General features: G+C 40.0%; 1 protein-coding gene and 1 pseudogene across 1 annotated transcript; both read right to left on the bottom strand.

Annotated features, from left to right (window-relative positions):
- Window positions 1-309: 309 nt before the first annotated feature.
- Window positions 310-12,889, bottom strand: A730046J19Rik (RIKEN cDNA A730046J19 gene). The gene is made up of 3 exons (NM_001354493.1): window positions 12,669-12,889; window positions 12,410-12,506; window positions 310-4,698 (listed from the first exon to the last, which is right to left on the bottom strand). Exon 3 carries the CDS (start codon window positions 3,908-3,910, stop codon window positions 3,641-3,643), a length of 270 nt encoding a protein of 89 aa, NP_001341422.1. The 5' UTR covers window positions 3,911-4,698; window positions 12,410-12,506; window positions 12,669-12,889; the 3' UTR covers window positions 310-3,640.
- Gm15048 (predicted gene 15048) lies at window positions 17,449-18,090 on the bottom strand (annotated as a pseudogene).

The following is a 21,559-nucleotide window of genomic DNA, read 5'->3' as shown; positions in this document are numbered from 1 at the left end:
AATAAATAAATAAATCTTAAAAAAAAAGAAAAATATCCTATTGGTGCGCACACGTGTGTGTGTGTGTGTGTTTATGGGTGTGTATGTGTGTGTGTGTGCGTATGTGTGTATGTGTGTATGTGTGTGTGCGTGATCTCACTTGTCCTTCATATTTACTCTCATTGATAGTTGAATGGTATTCAGGTTTTCATCTCATGTTATATAAACAAGTCTGCCCATCAGTTTGCAAGTGGCAAAAGAATGAAAGCAGGGAAGCTAGTAAACACCAAATACTAATGAGGCCTCCAAATGAGAAGTCCCACAAATGTGTCACAGTTATTATAATTTATATTGCAATACAGAAGCTAATGCAATGCCATTTACATCTTCAGAGGACACACATTTGTTATCAGCAAACAAAAGAGCATTTATTATCCAGGGTTCAAAGCGACATGCTGAATATTAATATAACTCTGATTCCATTTCAATACAACATGAATCTAATTCAAATATAAATGAATTAAAATCAAAGAAGTTCCAGTTTTGCCACAGAACTCTTCATTTTTGTAAAACAAAAAACAAAAAACACCAAAGTTACCTTGTACAAATGTGGGTGAATAAAACGTATTACTTAATGTAACTATTTAAATGTATTAAATGGACCCCTTCTACCTATTTAGTAAGTATTGTAGGATCTGCACATTCAAAATTAGTTACTGATGTCCAATATTTTGAATTTGGCATCAATAGGAAGTTTAGACTGGATAAACTCATCTTTACTTGCTTAACATTAGCATTTGTTGCTCAATATATAATCCATAACCCTTTGCAATATGCCTTGTTTCATATGATTAATGATTCTGAAATATATGCAATGTACATCTTTAGTAGTGCCCATAATAATATTGTATTTAATTTGGAGAATTCGGGTGGTGTTTGTAGTAGGCTAAATTGCTGGGATTTGTTGATATATGAGCATTTTTTAATATACATATGGTTCAGTAAAGTGTATATTTTTCTTAAAATAGAGTACTTATACATGTAAGTGACCTAAATGTTCATATCCCAGATAATACATAAATTGAGGGAGAATGGGGTGGGGCAGGGAATTGTTAAGTCTGTATTTTGCACAGAAAAATAAATTAATGTCCACTGATTATTATAGCTGACTTTTAAAGCAGTAATATGCTTACTAATACATTTTGAGGAAATAATATACTTGAAAAGAAATAGAGATGTTCTTTTCTTTGCCGTCATGAAAGCGTTCCATTTGTTTTCTTAAAGAATAAATACCGTGTGAGTTACCGTAATGACACATCTGCTTAAACGCATTTCCATTTATGTCATATCACTTGAAACTGTGGTGGATTATGTTGCTATTTTGGTGTAATTTCTGCTGTGTGCCATGGCTAATGCTAAGTTAAGATCTGCATCCCATAGGGGTTGCTGTGATGAAAGAGGGTGGTTGTTTTCTTGGTGAGCAACACCATCATAAATTAGGAATCATCACCTAACGGAGTACTTCCAAAGCAGTTTTAATATTCTAATGTTTGGGGTGGGGTGGTTAGGTCATGCACAGGCTACATCTTTATCAGCTTCAGCAAGGCACGAAGGAGCTTGCTGTTCACTGTTGTTCAAAGTGTAAGCAGATCCAATATTTTCCAGCCACTGACTTTTCTACTGTAAAGTGCATTCAAATACTGTGGACACCAGAAGGAGAACCTGGAATGAGGGGATACCTGTGGCCTTAAGTTCTTGGCTAAATTGCCAGCCCTGGGAAAAGCCCATGTAGAGTGAAAAGTAAAACATTTTAAAAGTCCATGGAGTCTAAGTATTGATATAGACACAACCTAACCTACCAATATGTATTCCTGTAAGAGTGACTGTACACTTTGAAAATATAACGCCCAAAGTCTTATCCAAGTCTTAGCCTACCTGATAATTTTTTATGAATCATGGAGAATGCAGCTGCTATCACTGATGGTGCACAGTTGTAACAGGTGTGGCAGTCAGTTTCTGCATGTGGGGATTTTACACTGTGCAGCCCCTTGGAGAGGAGAGCATTGGCAAATGACTGTGTATAAAAGTAGAACGCTCTTGGGAATTTCACCACCATGCTAGATTTAGATCACAGTAAAGGGGCCAATCTAAATTGGTTACAGACCAAAAAAGATATATGCCTGGCACAGGTGCCGTGAATTTCACATCCAGTCCATTTTAATACCACCACCTCAGTCCCCAAGGGGACTTGAAATTTGATGACCATGCTTTAATTACAAGGGGCAGCTTATTTGTGTGTGTGTGTGTGTGTGTGCGTGTGCGTGCAGGTAAAATCTAAGACAGATATACCATTTCTTTGGTGGCAAAACTATGACTAATTTTGCAATTTCTAATTTGTAAACGTCACTCGTCTCCTTTGGTTTCACTTTGGAAAGTCAAGTTTTTTTTTTTTAATTAAATTATCCATTACTGGCACACTAGAGCTACTCATGAGAATGGAAATTTTCAAAATATATTTCTCTTATAGATAATAAGCGAAACACTTCATTTTTTGGCAGGGATTAGGAAGGGAGGAGCATTTTCTGGGAAAGACAAATGTAATGTTTGAGGACATTGATCTTATAAAGAATCTGTTGCAGAGTAACTCTTAGTCCTATCTCCCTTCATCTCAGTTTGTCTTATGCGCATATCTAAAAACTGAGGATGAAATAGCTCTCTGAACAGTTTTGAACAAGAAAAACTTGAGACCCAGAATGCTGGCAGTCTTCAGTCAAAGTCACAGTCACTCAGTAACAGAATCGCAAGACCATTTCATTTCTGCTTTGAAATACACTTGGGCCTTCTTTGCCAAGTCCGCCTTCAAATCAAGTTCATATTCATGTGCAACTCAATCCTGGGAGGGCAAAAAAGAAGCTGCATCTATAATGTAGAAATCCTTATTATGAGAACAATTTGACTTAATTTTTTCCCTTGATTTGGAGGCAGCTCCTTGTCTCAGATTGTAGTAATACATCTGCAATCATCAGAGTTTTAAAAAGTTCAGTCATAGTAACAACACAGACACAATAAACACATTTTTTTCACCAGAATGTTTTGTAAAATTTCTCTTTAAATTGTAACAGGTTCTTTAAATATCTTCTTTCATTTTGAAGAAATCTGATGCTCTTTTGAGGAAAGATGAACAATCCTTACCATTCATCTGTAGCATGATTTAGCTTCATGTCAGGTGATGTCTGTGTTGTGTGTGAAGCAATTCTTTAGGGCTAAGGTAATAAATTAAAGCCTGACATTTTTTCTGGGGGAGGGGTCCTTACACATTCAAAGGTAAAGTCTTGTTCACTTTTGCAGCTTCCAGGGATCTTGTGTTTTAACAACTGCTGCTTATGAATTTCTGTGGTCTGAGGTTTGTTCAAGGCTCAGGCTCTCTGGTTACTATGGAAACCTGCCAGCCCAGCCAGCTGCTATTTCCCCATATTCCGTTAAAAGAATGACTCTTGAGCCTCTTAGAGGTCCCACAAGCACAGCCAAGAAGCAGAATGACGAGCATCAAACACAGCAGCTTGTTGGTACGTGGGAAGTCTCACGTGAGAAAGGAAGCCTCCCTAGATGTCAGCATGCCAGGGTTTGCTTCTATCCGCCAAGTCTCAGCATAATCCTGACTTTAAGGAGTGGGAATTCGACTTTGCATCTCTACATCTGTAAACTGAGGAACACTTTCAGTGCTCTCAGTGATGGGTGAGATGACATGTTTGAGCCGAAGAAGCATTGTGAAGAGCAGGATGAGAAGAATGGCCAGGAGACTCAGGAATAACCCTACATACATGTACAGGTTGGAATACTTGTCTGAAGTGGTGTCAGCCTCTGTTGCCAGAGTGGGAAAATGAGCCCGTCCAGTGAGATTTCCATGATACTTAAAAAGTACCTCCGTCATCACTCAAGACTTGAGTTGATATTTGCTTCTATTCGATTTCTACTGCCCTTGAGGCATTCCACAGTCCCTTAGCCTGTCTGTGAATGTATTGGTCGCGTTCTAACAATCTGCTACAGAGCAAAATCAGTAGTGTCTAAGCAAGACGGAAGTGGTCTTCTAAGTTGCCAATTGTTGCGCTTCCCTTCCCTCTAGCAAGCAGCCCTCTCCTTAATTGGTTTATCAGATCGTCTTAGCAAGTTTAGCTAAATAATTGGAAAAATAAATAAATAAATCAATCTATATTCAGTTCTCACACTCTTAATTTTACACCAGTGAAAATAAATATGGTAAAACTGCTTTATAATACTGGCATGGAGACAAGAATCACCTAGGAATTTTGCTTTTTTTGGAAAAGGATAAAAGGCTCCTTTTATCTACGGCTCACCTAGCTCTTCAGACTGATGGTGTAAATTTAATTGGGTTCTTCTGTGAGACTGTTTGCAAAAGGTTTTGGGTATCTCAGGCTCAGCATTCAGTTTTCACCCGTTATGTCTGAATTTGTCAGTGTCCTCTAAGGTTGGAGACTGTAATGCTCCTGGCAGATTCCCAGCTTGAAGGATATAAGAATACAGGAAATGAATTGTCTACAGCTTTGTGGCAATTCCTTGTGGTAGGCTGAAGGGAAGGTGTTGTCACACCCACTGATTCTTAGGAGGAGGAGGAGGAAGAGGAAGAGGAGGAGAAGGTCTCAGAGATGCTGACAACTGGTCAGGGCTCAACTGTTAGGATTCTTCAACAGATTAGTTTTCCTGAAAATAAATAAAAGAGAAAATGGCTCAATTATCTAAAAAAAAAAAATTAGGTGGCAAACTATTTTGAGATATATATGAACAAATGTATTGCAAATTAGATTACCCCCCTGAACATTAACTTTAAAACAAACAAACACGACTTTACATAATTCTAAATGCCTTTTTTCCCATGCAGGAAATGGCCATTAAAAGGTGAAAGAATAGCACACACTAAACTGAAGCTAATTACTAGGCTATATTAGTAAAGTGTTTTTCACGCTGTCTGATCATAAGATTTACCTAGAGTTCTTATTAATATACAGATCCTGATCCCCAGCCTAGATTTTTGGATACTAATCTTCCAAGTACGGCTTTAGAGATTCCGACTTTATTGGTCTGGGATGGGGCTCAAGCAGTGCTAACTTTTTAAAGCTCCCCAAGTAACTGTAAATTGCAACCAGGACTGAGAAGCACTGTAAAGCTGGCCATCGAAACAAAGACCTAAATTTCCAGATTTGATCTTCAGTCTCCAGGTCCCAGTGCCAGTCTCACTTTAATGAATCACAGAATGTTCAGAAGTTCAGGCTTCCCTAATATTGTTGCTCTTCCTCATTTGGGCCTGTGCTGTGAGGATGTTCATTTGATTGAGTCTTTGTAAACCAAAAGAACTGGGGGGGGGGGTATGCCTATTCTGAGGAAATAAGGACTGACCCTTGATCTTATTGGTAAAAGCAGTCCTGTGTGTAAACAGAATGGTTCTGCTCGCCACTTCAAAGATTAAACTAGAACATAAGGGACTAAAATAAAAAATGGAAACAACCATAATTTATCACACTTGTGTAGGCAATGACAGCAGTTGCTGGCAATGTAGCCTTGTTCTGTCTCTTTTTCATAGACCTAATGAGACTTATTAGAAGTAGATCCAACAGTCACGTTACTCACTATCACCGAGTTTGTCCCCTACTGGGAGGAGCGCTTCAGTCTGCGTTTATATTCCCTAGTCTTCACTGCTATAGTTTGTGTGACTCACATACATCTCAGTCTCCCCACTTCCCACACAGAGCCACTGTGGTCATTAGAAATGAGCAAAAGAGAGAGGAGGGGGGCTACTTGTATTATCTTGGATCTAATGTTCTAGGATAAATACTTGCTAAACTTAGAATTACATATGTTTTGATTTGTAGCTACCTGGCATCAGTATCTATAAGTATACATTCTGAGCACGTGACTCTCTGCACACTGATCTTTAAGAATGAAAAAGAATTGCTTTTTCTTTAGACAACTGATCTGTTTCATTGATTGCTTGAAAGTCTTGGTTTTTCTGTTAAATTTTTGTCACATAACATAATTTGATTATATTCCCTCCCATCCTCTAATTCCTCCCTACCCAACCAACTTCATGTTTTCCCCCTCTTTCTTCCTCTCATTCTCTCTTAAGAAAAAAAAACATGAAAAATGAAAATCCAAAACAAACAAAAATGCAGTAAGACAAAACAACAAATCAAAACAGAAAACACACACACACACACACACACACACACACACACACACACACACACACACGGCTTAGGGAGCTCCTTTTGTTCTGGCCGACTACTCCTGGGCTTGGAGCCTACCCTAGAGTGTTGTTCATACACCCAGTGACATTCCATCGTAGAAAACAGGTTTTTTTCCTTCCCCAGCAGGTACCAATTGCTAATACCTTCTTGGCTCGGGTGGGATCCTGTGTTCATTTCCCTTTCTTAGTGTTGGCATTTTGTCTGAATTGAATATGTGCAGGTCTTGTGTGCGTTCTTAACCCCAGTACCTGGGACTCTGACCTTGTGTGGTAAGAAAGCCTTTGCAGATGTAATCAAATTAAGATGAGGTCATTGTGTTGGCCACCATCCAGTGACTGATGTCCTTATAAGACACACAGGGAGAAGACCAAAGCAGGGACTGCAGTGATGTATCTACAAACCAAAGAATGCCAAAGGTTGCCAACAAACACTAGAGGCTAGACAGAGCTAGGAAGGATTTTCCCTTACAAATTTCCAAGGATGTCCTTCCCAGCTGATGCCCAGCTTTACAATAGTGGCAGTCTTGGCAGCATCCCAGATTAAGCGAACACATTTTATATTTGAGACAGGGTCTCACTATATTGCACTGGCTGGCCTGGGATTTTCTGTGTAAGCCAGACTGTTCTCAGGTTTGCAGAAATTCTCCTGTCTCTTCCTTCCAAGTGCAAGGATTTGAGGCTTGTGCCACACACAGCATCCATTTCTGTTGCTTTATGCTACATCCAGTCCAGTAGTGACAAGAGCGACAGGCCCCAAAAACCTGGGCGCTGTCCCGAGGTGAAAAGTTCACGGAAACTTAGTCTTCTGGAACTGTGGCATCCTGTATAATGAATGCTCCAATGTCCTTGCTTTAGTGGTAAACAGATCTGTGAGCACTCCCTTAATATTGCTTTATTATAAGTGCCTCTATTTGACATATAGCTAAGATAGATTCTAGGCAGTCCTTGAGCCGACCCTGGGCATGGATAGCTAAGCTACTGCCCTACACAGAAATTTTCCATTATCTAGGAAGAAGGAAGTTTGTGATCTAAGGAGGAACCAGAGTAGATACTTAGAACTATAGATAGCTAAGTTACACCCATACACAAGTATTTACAATGGCCTAAGGGGGAGGTGGACTATACAATAGACTAGAATAGGAACTATGGCAAGGGCACGAAGCCCTTACCCCTGATTTCTTAGATTAAGTGGACCTTAGGTGGAGCTGCTTTTGATCCCAGTTGTTAACATTGAATTTTATCTCAGTTGGTTCCTGCCAGTCCTTTGTAGGCATTCCTCTGTTTGTGTCAGATGTACCTTGCCTGCTGTAATACCCGACTCCTTTGTTTTCTGTACTATGAAACTGATGCTTGCTTTGAGACAAATTACATGCAGATCCAGCACACTCTTTCATGTCTGTGTCTGTCTGTCAATTCCCTCCGACTCTATGCCCACTTGTCCGAACCCCTGATTCCCACGGATTGAGGGGGGCGACTATGCCCGCTCCATGGCAGCTTTAACCCACCTGTGCTATGGAGCCTTTAGGAAAGGAACACACAGAATAAGTACCCTGCAGACCTGGGCTTTTCGTGATAATATTTCTTAGTGGGAGCTGAGAGAAGTCTCTTCACCAGAATAATGCATCTGGGCACACTAGTTAAAATGTGAATTCCTAGGTCCTTTCCCTTGAGCCCTAGTCAGGATCCCCTGGGACAGGACCTTGAAATTTCTGTTTGTAGCAAGTTACCCACTTGGTTTCTAAGCATAGTCTTTAGGGAATGCTTTTTAGTCATAGGTGTACTTCAGGATTACTTATTAAGCTTCTAGAGTGCTCTCCCTCTCTCTCTCCTTCTCTCCCCCTGCAGAGGTTCTGAATCATTCAGCTTATGTGGAAGATGAACATCTGTACTGCTTTAAAACTTCACAGGTGATCTTATTATACAGCTAAGGCCTAGAAGCACCACTCTACAAAATAGAACAGAGAGCTTCAAATTCAAGACTCTTGACAGTCACAAGCAACTCACACAAGTAGCATCTTTTGATCAAAGTTCTCCTTTGAGTATTAAATATCTTGTTTTAGGTGTTAGTTTAGACAGCTTTTTGTTCCCAACTGACTTTCTCTCTGTGGCCAGTCTAGAGCCAGTCTTGGAGGTATATGCCTCTTAGCTTAAGAAGTGGTAACAGGAGGACCAAGAATTCAAGACCCTCCTTAGCTGCATTTGACTACCAGGGCCAGCCTGGGCTACATGAGAGCTGCCACAACCCCTCTCACAAGGGGGAGAAGGGACAACAGACAACAGAAAAAGAAATGAGGCTAACCTAGAAATAAGAGCTTCATATGTTTTCTACCTTTGACTCTTATAAATTATTTTTCCACATACTTTCCAGATGAGAAGCAGAAAGAAAGTGAAGAATTTGCTATGCATTAAGCTACGAGAGAGATGTCAGTAGGATTCCAGTACCTTTCTGGTTGGTCCTGTAGTTAAAATACGCAGGCTTTGGTAAATCATATGCCTTGATTTTTTTTTTTTTGGCTATCATCATTAGTAAATTCAAGTGTTTTGTTTCCTAAGGGAATGCAGTGAACAACCATAGAGAAACACCTGTGAACAGACTCCAACTGCCTGATCATTAACCTATTTTCCTCATCTCAGCCCCCTATTTACATTGTCCAAGCAGCATCCAATACCCAATGCCTTGAATTTTGATTGGAAACCTATGCCTAAGCAATGTTTAGTGTGTTTTATTTTGAAATCTGTAAAAAGTCTAACCACAAAGAAAAATGAGATATTATTATATACAATAGAATTTGTTTACCCACAAAGAAGAACAGAGTTATGTTGGTCCCAAGAAAATGGATCCATTGGAAAATCCACATTAAACAAATTAAGTCAGTCTCAGAAGGACAAATATCATATTTTCTCTTATTAAAGATCCTAGATTTTATATACACACAAAAATCAGACAGACATACATACAGACAGACAAACACACACAGAGAACGAGAGAGAGAGAGAGAGAGAGAGAGAGAGAGAGAGAGAGAGAGAAGTATCTAGGAGGAAAGGAATGGTTGGGTATAGGAGATAAATAGTGTACAATAAACACTTGTATGAAGTGTCTTGATGTAACATAGTACCATGCACAATGAATATATACAGTGAAAAAATTTAAGTGTTTTTGGTTCACTGCAATGATTAATTTGCTATTTTTATCCTATGTTATAGTAATAGGTGATTCAGTTCTGTGAGCCTCATAAGAATAGGATGACAAAGGCCCCAAATTGCTATGAGGCTTTTTGTTGTCATCAGACTGGCCTTTATTCTCCATAGCTTGATATGTAAGATTATCAATGTCCAGGCTGCCCTTAATTCCTTCTAATAGCCTCCTTCCCAGTAATACTCACTCAACCTAATTCTTTGCTTTCATGTTTTTGTTGGAAAATTTCTTCTCCCTTTATATATCTCTGCATAGGGAAATCCTATCCTTCTTGAAGCTTCAGCTTATGAAATGAACCTTGCTTTCTCACCCCAATCTTATTTCCCACAAGGTTCCTCTTCTAGAGGAACTACCCTTAGCTAATATTGTTGATTATCTGTTTTGTATGTTTGATGCATTCCTTGATGTTTTCATACAATATCCTTTCTCTTCTATAACTCTGCTTACATTATCTGATCAATAATAATGGAATCAATACCAAACATCCAAGCATGCTCAATATCTTTTGTAAAGTGGTTTATCCACATATAATTTATGTACATCTTTCTGTATACATCCATCCATCTTTAGATTACTTGCAATACCTAATACAATGCATATATAATTTTTCCTATTTTTAGGGACTAATGAGAAGAAACAAAAAGTTGTACAATTCAGTAGGAACACACTTTAAAAAAAATATTTTGATTCTGTAGTTGGCTGAACCTGCCATTGGTTGGATTCACAAACTCAGTACCCTCAGGTAATGAGGGCTTACAGAACAATTGGGAGAAAAGCCTGAATTCCTTTTCCTTTCTAATCTCCTCTCATGCTTCCCAATGGTTTATGGTCTAGAGACTAAATTCCAGATTATCATATGTAATTAAAGAAATAATAACTTCACTTAGATAATGAAGAAATGAAACTTCATTTCACTTACATACTTTTCCAAAAACCTATAGGGATGCATTAAACTTCTCTTTTTCCTTTGCTCCCCCCACCCTTTTGGATGCTATGGGCATTGAGCCTAGGATCTTGCACATGCTCATTGTTCTACCACCATTTGTCATATCCTCCAGCATAAATTTTAGAAAGTAGAAATATGACTATATGACTTTTGTTAATGAATGAGAGTGCATTTCTTGCCTCCTAGATCATTGAACATGCATTTTCCTTAAATTTGAATATTTATTAAATACTTATCAGAGTTCTATGAAGCTTGATGAAAGTTAAGTAATAAAGGTGTCAGCCACAACTGTCAGTTCCTTTATATGTTTGCTTTGATGGTTAGAAAGTGAATTATATAATTCCTTAAAACTTCTGTAGTTTGTAGGATAACAAATGCCTGGGTCCGTTCAGATAGGTGTATTAGTATCATTCCTAAAATTCCTAAAGGCCTTTGAATTTAACAAATGAAAATTTAGGGATCAGGGAATTGTCACTGTGTTCTTGTATCAGTGAGAACTTCAAATAAAAGCTTTCCAAATAGCACTGCTGTGGTTCTTTGCTATTTAATTAATAAATACTTAATGAATTGCACAGATAACAGGATTTCTACATGAAATGCTCTGTACCATTTGAAAAAACAAACAAACACTCCCCATAATATTTCTATCTATTCTGGGGATCCGATTATTGTGGATAGATTTTCATAGAATTATTATCTTACCCTGTATTCTTTTCTGCAAATCATATGAATATAAATTCATTTCTAGCCTTTGTAAAAAGTGATAGAAAGGTATTGCTGAGAAAAGGTCACAGTGAACAGGGGGCATAAAAGTGAGGAACTAGGAAAAGAGGAAATAAGAAAAAAAGGAGAGGAAATTAGGAAAGGAAAGAAATTACACAGAGGGAGAGAGCAGAGAAAGATTGCCAAGGTGGGGTTAGATAATGAGGGATATGGGAGAGAAGAAATGGGAAGAGATGAATTCTTGAGATAAGAGAAGGACAAGAAATAGGAGAATAGTGGGAAAGGAGAGAAGAAGAAAGGAAAGGAGAAAAGAAGTTTGGAAGAAAGGGAAAAGAAAGAGATTGCTAGAGTTAATTGGCAATGTCAATATTAACCAATCTGCTTTACTTCATTTCCAATGTAAATAAAATACTCAAGAGTGATGTGAATGCAACTTTGGTTTTCCTTTTGCATATTTCATCATTAACTTGGTAAACAAAATGTTTGGTGATAAGAATCTTCTTGTATTTTACTTTGAGATTTGGATTGCTAAGTTTACTGTATCCAACCTCTTAGGAGTAAAATGACACACACTCTTAGATCATGAATTTTTCTCCTTAAAATGAGGAGAGAATGTGGCAATTTCTTTCTCTACCGACACCAAGAGGGATCACAAGTGTGAGACTTATTTCTAATGAAAGCAAAAAAGTTCTATACAGGTTTACACATCAGACTGACACTTACTCAGCCAAACTTTATTGAGTGGCAACCAAATTCCAGGCATTAAGGTCAGCGCTGGGGATACAGAAACCACTGTAAATTTATCCCTGTTTCGCTCATCAAGGTAGCCCCATAGTTACTTTTTCTTTTTATTGATAAAGTTCTGAAAACAACCCCCAGGCCATTTTCACAGTTCCTTGCATGCTACCTGCTATATAAGTTCAGAGCTGAAATCCCAGTACACAAACAATAAAACAGCCAACCAACCAACCGACCAACCAACCAACCAACCAACAACAACAACAAATAATCAACGGAACAATTTGGAAAAGCAAGTCCCAGCTGTTAACTGGCATCACTTTCAAGAGTTAACACATTCTGTTTGCAAGTATCTGCCTAATGAGGGACAGGAAGCGGGAGGTTGGTACTGTTAAAAAGTATCGAGTTTCTTATCAGCCTATGAAAAACATAAAGTAATAGGCTTGCACAAGTGGGAGTTGCTGTATCTTCTGCTGCAGACTGTGCCTGTGTGTTACACCTGCTGGTAAATAAAAATCTTTCTCTTCTCAGCGAGAATACCATCATAGTACTTTCACATTTTTCTTACCTTTCCTGAGTCACAGAATGAGTACGGCTGGCGATTTAAATATCCCCCTTGAAGCTTGCACCTGCAGACAACTTGTTCAGGAGCATCTCTGGAGTATCTGGAAAACAGACAGAAACCCTGAAGCATCCCTTTACGTAAAGAAACGGGACTATGCCCATGCAAAGTGTGCTTTCTCATTCATCTTCCTGAAGAGTCAGTCTTTTCAGAAAAGCAGGAAAGCACCTTCAGTTAGTTCCTTAAAATCCCAGTCAGCACTTACAGCTCCAGAATGCAGTTTCTGATGCCCGTTTCTTCTAAGCTGCAAAGAGCACCGCCAAGTCTCTGGCTGTGTAGATGCCCTTTTGGAACATTTGAATAGAAGCAGCCTCAATTAGTTAAGTCCCTGGTTCCTCCTTTGCAGGCAACAGTTTAGCAAAAGCAAGCAAGGTGAAGATTCCGCTCAGCTCAGCTCTGCCTGAGCTGGCGCGCGAAGCCCCAGAGGGAGGGAGGAGATAAGAGAGCAAAGTTTGTACAAGCCTTCCACTTTAACCCCTTCAAGCCTCCTCCACTGAGTCTGGAGGCTTGCTCTCTTTATAAAAGCTGCTTTATGGGTCATTTAAGAGGATCGGATCTCTTCTTCAATTAAAGAGATGTTTCCCTCCTAGCTCTCACGGCAAAATGGGCTTACGATGGAAAGAAACATGCCAGGGCGCGGTGGTATTTAAATCATTCTGTCTTGCAAACAGCGAATGCATGTGTATATTTCTGAGCTTGAGGAATATCTTTAAGGTGTCATGTTGATAAATTTAGTTTGAATATAATGTAGAAATTAAACAGCAACCTGTTACCAGTTAAGAGGAGGAAATCTTAAGGAGCTGAAAGGGATCTGCAACCCTATAGGTAGAACAACAATATGAACTAACCAGTACCCCCAGAGCTCGTGTCTCTAGCTGCATATGTAGCAGAAGATGGCCTAGTCAGCCATCACTGGGAAGAGAGGCCCATTGGTCTTGCAAACTTTATATGCCCCAGTACAGGGGAACGACAGGGTCAAGAAGTGGGAGTGGGTGGGTAGGGGAACAGGGTGGAGGGAGGGTATAGGGATCATTCGGGATAGCATTTGAGATGTATATAAAGAAAATATCTAATAAAAACTAATTTAAAAAAAGAACCTAAAAAATGTAGGAAATCTTGGAGGAAAGGGTACAAGTTCCATTAGAAATGAAGAATCTACCTGTTGTGTAAATGGCCTATCTTGCATATACTAAGGAGATTAGCATTTCCCAAGGCTAAATGTGTATAAGTCATTGAACATAAAAACTTTATTTCCTGAGCCAGGTGTGAGACAGGAAGATCAAGAGTTCAAAGACAGCTTGTCACCAGTCATACCACACTGGAGGAGGGACACTGAGTGCTCCAAACCAGACATTCATCAAATTCTCAAAGAAGTCCTTGACTGCCAGTGGTTAAGAGCCACTGTAACAGAGAAAAGAGGACAGATCTTGGGACCACTCTGCCCAGTTTTCAGATCCTGAAACTCACAGAGTGACAAGCTGGCTTTGAACTCTTAATCTTCCTGTCTCACACCTGGCTCAGGAAATAAAGTTTTTATGTTCAATGACTTATACACACTCAGCCTTAGGAAATGCTAATCTCCTTAGTATATACAAGATAGGCAATTTATACCACTGGTAGATTCTTCATTTCTAATGGAAATTGTACCCTTTCTTCTAAGAGCACCTTGGTCGTCAAGAGTTTCTATTAAGGTAACAATAAAAGCTATGAAATATCTTGCCAATTTTAAGTAATTACTGGATTGGGCATGTGGCTCAGCAATAGAGCATTTTAACAGTCTGAATGGCAGCCTGGGTTCGATTATTGGCACTGAAATATATCATATAAATGACTACTTTGACTTTATTTTTTTATTTGTTTGCTTATGTATCTATTTATTTTTCTCTTATCCAACACATCCTGACCACATCCTCCGCTCCCTCCCCTCCTACCAGTTTTGCCCCACCTCCCCTCTGCCTTAGACGCACTCATCCTCAGTTTCCTTTCAGAAAAGAGCAGGCCTACAGGGATATGAACTGAACACAGCATGACAAGTTACAATAAAACTAGGCAGAAACCCAGTCATATCAAGACTGTACAAGACAATCCAGTAGGAAGAAAGGGGTGCCAAGAGCAGGTGACAGAGTCAGACATACCCATACTGCCATTGTGATGAGTCCCACAAAAGTACTAAGCTACATAACCATATGTTCTGCATAACTTATATGCAGAAGGCCTTGCTTATACCCATACAGTGTTGGTGATTGTCGCTTCAGTCTCCGTGAGCCCCTATGAGTCTTGCTTAGTTGACTCTCTGGGCAGTGTTCTTGTGGTATCCTACACCCCTCTGACCCCTACAATTCTTCTGCTCCCTCTTCTTCAGGGTTCCCTGAGCTCCACCTAAAGTTTGGCAGTAGGTCTGCATCTGATCCCCTGACTTTCCGTTTATTTCCACATTGTCCTTAATAATTCCTCATTTGATGTCATTTCCCACCATTCCAGTGGTTACGATTGTTTGAGGTCTCCTTGAAATCCTAAATGCCTCACTTCCCAGTACAACCTAGAATCTCCATCTTCAAACAGGTAGAGAGTGCTGAGAACAGTATGCTTATGAGTAAGTACAGGATAAAACTCATACTTTTTTTTTTTTCTGGAGAAGTGATTTTACATAAATATTTGAAAAAATAATAGTTACATAATATGATTAAAATTCAAGTTTCCAGGAAGATAATAAATATTCTACAGTAGATGAGAAACTCTAAAGCCAAATCAGCAGACATGGAATTTATAAGGAAAATGCTCTAATAAAGAAAAAGCATAGCTATAGAGGGAGTGGCTGATACCTCATGGGGAAGGAATGCCTCAGCATAGGCCTGCAGAGGCACCACCTTCCCCCACATCATACAGTGCCTCAACCAAACATATCCTTGGCTTCTCTTTACACACACACACACACACACACACACACACACGCACATGTATGTATGTATGTATGTATGTATGTATGTATAAAATATAACATTGTCTGCCTAATATCTCCTCCAAAGACATTTGCAGTCTATGGTCTTTAGTATGGACAAGGGCAGAAGATTTTATCTGGAGTAAAGACTGAAGAGATTCTCTCCCTCTCCCTCTCCCCTCTCCCCTCTCCCCTCTCCCCTCTCCCCTCTCCCCTCTCCCCTCTCCCCTCTCCCCTCATCCCCTCTCCCCTCATCCCCTCTCCCCTCATCCCCTCCCCCTCCCCTCTCCCCTTTCCCCTCCCATTTCCCCCTCCCCTTTCCCCTCCCCCTCCCCTCTCCCCTCATCCCCTCCCCCTCCCCTCTCCCCTTTCCCCTTTCCCCTCCCATTTCCCCCTCCCCTCTCCCCTTTCCCCCTCCCCCTTCCCCCTCCCCTTTCCCCTCCCCTCTCCTCTTTCCCCCTCCCCTTTCCCCTCCCCTCCCCCTCCCCCTCCTGGCGCTCTCTCTCTCTCTCTCTCTCTCTCTCTCTCTCTCTCTTGATGCCTTGTCTCACGTAGCTCATAATGGCCTCAAAATTACTATCTTTCTGAGCCTGATCCTCCTCCAGTCTCTACCTCTCAAGTGCTGGGATTACAGGCCTGTGTCACCAGACCCAGTAAGACTGAGGAATTTGATTAATCTCTTAGATTGACTGCATACTGATTGCTGAATCAAGATTATGTTTTGTCATTTAGTATGACTGTAGAATTGCCATCTGTCCAAGTTTTTATCTAGAGTCGACAACAGAATACCCCAATGACGTGTTTTATTGAGGGCATTGAGAGACAATGATAAATTTCACTTTCAAAAATACCAGTTGTGGGATTCAGAGATGGCTTAGTCCACAAAGTGTCTGCTATTTGCATGCACACAGGAACACACACTGACAATTGCACTTGCCGATTCATTCTTTTGTTCAAGAAGCATCAGAATGTATTATGTTCTGTGCATTGTGTTGGGGGTAGCATACTGTGCTAGGCATTGTTTTGCTTTGTTTTATTTTGTTTTACAAAAGGCCAGATAGATATTAGACTTTGCAGGGCACACAGGATTTTCCCTTCCCCTTTCTTTGTTTCTCTCTTCTTAGTCTCATTTTCTTTTGATCTTTGTTGAGACAGGATCTTATTCTGTACCTCTCTCTGGGTAGCCTATAAGGTACTATTTAGACCAGTCTGGACTTGAATTTGTGACAATCCTCCTGCCTCTGTTTCCTGAGTGTTGAGATTACAGGCTTGTGCTACTACATTCAGCTAGTGTGAATTTTTAAACTAACCCTTTATGACAGGCATGGCTCACACCTGTAATCCCAGCACCCAAGAACCTGAGACAAGAGGATACTTTCAAGTTTAAGAGCAGCTTGTGCTACATAGTGAGTTCCAGAATACTTCGGGGCACAATTTCAAAAAACAAAACAAAATAAAACACCCCCAAAACAGAAAAAAAAAGCAAATAAATAGATAAACCAACCATTTAAAACTAAAAATGAGCCTTCTTTTGAGAGATAATCGACAAGAGGCCATGTGTTAGAGTTGGCCTCTGGACCCTTGTTTGCTTCTTCCTAAACTACAGGCAAAACAAAATACTTAAGTGCCACCAATTACTATACATTATTATTATTACTACTATTAAGAACACACTCAGCATCACAATCATTCCACTACATTTAGCAATTGACAGCATGGGTAGGGCTGATGGGGGGGGGGGTCGAGTTCACATTAAAGCCTTTGTTGGAATGCTTTAACTCTTTGCAGAACAGCAACTAAAATGACCTGCTATACAATTAGTCATAAATACAAATCCTGGATTTTTTTTTCATTTTTTGCCTACCCATGCGTACTGTTTAAGATATCTTCCTAGTTGCTAGGCACTGCTACCTCTGTGATCAGCTGAGTGCACAAATCGTTGAAACCTCAAGCTACCCTGTCACTTCTCTGCCTCTCTTCTCCTGCAAAGCTTTGTTTCTCAGCAGTAATTAAAACCTTCTGTGCTGTCATAGCCAACCACTGTGCAGGAACTGCTCGATCCACTTAGGTTTCGTGGTTTCTCAAGTTGTTGGCCTCAACCATGATAGGGGGCTAGAGCTTCTGCCTCCAGAGTTTCTTCTTTTCATAGACCCAAACTCTGAAGACCAATTGTGGAATTTCCAAAACCACTGTAGTTTCTTCCATCTCCAAAATTTCTCCAACCCTCATTATCGAAGCTCTCTCTAGCAGCTTGGTTTATGGATTTTCTAGATGTCACTCCCAGCATAGCCACTGCCCTGTTTCTCATAAACCTGCCCACCACTACTATAGCCTCTGTTACTTCCACTGTAAACAGGGCCATCACCTCTACAATCACCACTATCAAATCCATTATAGCCACCAAATTCTAAACTACCACCCCCCAGCTCAGCTGCCTCAAAGTTCATCATATCATTGTTACTAAAAGTGACTTTGTGACCTCATAGGCTAGATGAAGAACTAGCCATTTCTGCTTCCACAAGGTTTCTCTTACTTCACAACAGTGGCCATTCACAAGATGGTATTTCTGAATGATTGTCCTACCTTTGGAGTCATGGTCTTCAAAGGTTACAAAAGGAGAGTTCCTATTCCCTCCACTGCCTTTGTCACTCATGATTTTGAACACTTCAGCTTTCCCATATTGTTAAAATACCTATGGAAGGAGTTACAGAGACAAAGTTTGGAGCTAAGACGAAAGGATGGACCATCCAGTGACTACCCAACCTGGGTATCCATCCCATAATCAGCCACCAAACCAGATACTATTGCATATGCCAGCAAGATTTCGCTGAAAGGACCCTGATATAGCTGTCTCATGTGAGGCTATGCCAGTGCCTGCAAATACAGAAGTGGATGCTCACAGTTATCTATAAGATGGAACACAGGGCCTCCAATGAAGGAGCTAGAGAAAGTACCCATGGAGCTGAAGAGGTCTGCAACCATATAGGTGGAACAACAATATGAACTAATCAGTACTCTCAGAACTTGTGTCTCTAGCTGCATATGTAGCAGAAGATGACCAAGTCAGCCATCATTGGGAAGAGAGGCCCCTTGGTCTTGCAAACTTTATATGCCCCAGTACAGGGGAATGCCAGGGCCAAAAAGCATGAGTGGGTAAGTAGGGGAGCAGGGCAGGGGGAGGGTACAGAGAACTTTTGGGATAGCATTTGAAATGTAAATAAAGAAAATATATAATTAAAAAAAAAGTCTTGTAGTCAATGTCGTTCTTAAGGCATCAGTGAAGTACCCAAAGAGCTAAAGGGGTTGGCAACCCTATAGGAGGAACAACAATATGAACTAACCAGTACCCCCAGAGCTGTGTCTCTAGTTGCATATGTAGCAGAGGATGGTCTAGTCAGCCATCAATGGGAGGAATGGCCCTTGGTCTTTCGAAGATCATATGCCTTAGTACAGGGGAATGCCAGGGCCAAGAAGCGGGAGTGGGTTGGTTGAGGAGCAGGGCGGGGTGGGGGGAGGGTATAGGGGGACTTTTGGGATAGCATTTGAAATGTAAATGAAGAAAATATCTAATAAAAAAAAAGAAAAAGAAAGACATCAGTGAAGATCTTTTTCCACAGTTAAGTGGGCACCTAGTTGTTGAGAATCATCTCTTCACACAGCTTTGGTTCTGTAGCTTGTGTGACCTTTTATTTATGGTTGTACCCACCTCCCCCACAGTGGTATAAGTGACAAACCTAAGCCTCTAGAGTGTTTGGATCTCTTTACTACATAGTCATTGAATCTTCCTGATTGTTCAAAATGGCTTCTCGGACTCTCGTTGTTTGTTTTGAATCTCGGCCCTCTAATGAGGAGCTACATGAGCTATCCAGGCTCCATAAGAGACTAGGAGAATTCAGGGATGCTTCCTCCACTATATCCACAGGCAGAAAAGAGTAAGCTAAGGAATATAAGTCACCATATGGTAAGTAGAATTGAAGACATGTTTAGGGCAATAGGAGACAAAGAAAGCCATTATTAAACAATGATTGGGAAATCAAGGACCCTAGGAAGATATAATGTTGACCTGAGACCAGAATGGATAGCAGGTAGGGTAAAGGCAATGAATGGTGTTCAAGGTCAAGGGAGCTGTCATACAAGAAAAGAGTTTGGTTCACTTTAATCTCTCTCTCTCTCTCTTTTTCTCTCCTTGTGGGTGTTGGTTCCCTTCTTACACTGAGTAGGTCCTGTAGATTTATTGTGCCTTTACTTTCTGAGTTATCTCACTGGCCTTTGATTCATTCTAGAAAGTACAGAAAAGATAAACTGAACTTGAGAAAGATTAAATCATTCAATGACACAACTCTGCCTGACTCTAAACCTGTGCTCTTAGCTACTGAATTATATTGCAACCCCACTAAAATAAAGCTATGTCTAATATCTATTTTGAGAGTTTACACATTAGTTGCTCTGTTTGGCTCACTTCCGATTTCTCTTAAGGTGAAAGTGTTCAAGTTCTAAAGGCCTTGAAGATCTTTAGTTGGCTTGGTTACCTTAGACCTCTAGTTCTTCCTTTTAAAAACAATCCCATTCTCCCAGTGAGATTTAGCATATGTTGTGCAAAGTCAGGGAATTTTTATATTCTATTCTTAAAGATCTTTTCCTGGTATCTAAGTTTGAGCAGCACTCCAATATTATTTCTAATATATTTGTTATAGATTTAAACATTTAGAAAGTATGAGAAGCTCTGGCTCACAGAACTGTCCTTATCTTCACTCTGTCACATCAATGAGTACAGACCAGTGAGTTTACTCAGTTTAGATGAACCACCAGTTTTTCCTTGATTGGTGTGTAGATTTTTACGGAAGTAGCATTGTCTGGAGAGTCAGATTGACCATACTCTTTGAAAGAACTCACATTGAAGCCTTCCTAATATCCTTAGAGTCAGCAAGAACAGGAGGACAAATGAAGGGGAGAAAATGGGGATGGCCCAATCTTTGCTGTTGCTGGCTTTTCAGTGATTGATGGATCTTACTCTGAACTGTGCTTTGCACATAGGGAAAAGAGAGAAGCTAGGGTAATTCTCAGAATTTCTGTAAGTCCAAGGCTCATATATTGTTTTTTGAGACAGGGCCTTACTATGTATTCCAGAACTTGCTGTGTACACTAAGCTGGCTTGGAACTCACAGAAATCTGCTTGCCTCTGCCTCCTGAGCGCTGGGATTAAAGATATCTCTTGCCATGCCTAGCTGTGTATATGTATTTTTTAAAGCATGCTTTCCTGCCAAATAACCACTACTAAGTCATGAAAATGCATACCAAACAAATTACACTAAAAAATATACCAGAAACGTTTGATCTGTGCTTAGAAATACATTCTTAAGAAGGAATTATAGGAACTTGCACTGATCTAGTGCTTTAGTTCTTTGTGCTAACAAATAGTCCTTCTTTATTACTAAACAAACTGGATGTTATCACAGCAATGAACATAATGCTCTTTGGTGTTCTATTCTTAGAAGAATCAAACTCTACTTGAAATGATTTTATGTATTTCATGAAGTTAAAGATCAAATACAGATTGCTGGCATGTATTGACTCCACACCCCAAGATACCAAAGGAATACAGAAGATATAATTTAAAATGATGAAGAAGATGGGAATGGGGTCATTAGAGAATGGAGTTGTAATGAAAGCTAAAAAGCAAGGGACTGCTAATTGGTGAGTGGTATGGGGAAAGTCACAGTTTAAATTGCAGAGTGGTGTTACAGTGAAAGGGAAAGTCAGATGCTATGGTTTGGAAGATTGCCCCACAAAGGACCCAAAGCTTGGTCTGCAAGGTAGTTCAAGTGGAATATAGTTAAACCTTTAGGAGCTTGCACATAGGGGAGGGTCATGGTCCTCAGTATATTGAAGGCATGTCTTTGCAAAGGATTATGAAAACAACACTGATCTCTCCCTCACATGCCCCCTCACACATATACATCTGCCATTGCCATCTGTGGCACGAGATGTGGTAGTCAAGGGGCATCCCTTATTGAGCTATTTTAAAACTGTGGGTTGAATAAATTTATTTTTTTAAAGTTATTTGCCTCAGGTCTTTCCTTATAGAGACACAAAGGTAATTAAAACCCTAATCTTCTTTATATAAATGTCTTGAAAAAGAGACTAAGACTCATTTTTCA

The sequence above is a fragment of the Mus musculus genome, chromosome X, assembly GCF_000001635.26.
Source record: "Mus musculus strain C57BL/6J chromosome X, GRCm38.p6 C57BL/6J".
Classification (NCBI taxonomy): domain Eukaryota; kingdom Metazoa; phylum Chordata; class Mammalia; order Rodentia; family Muridae; genus Mus; species Mus musculus.
This window is presented reverse-complemented; position numbering and strand designations above follow the sequence as displayed.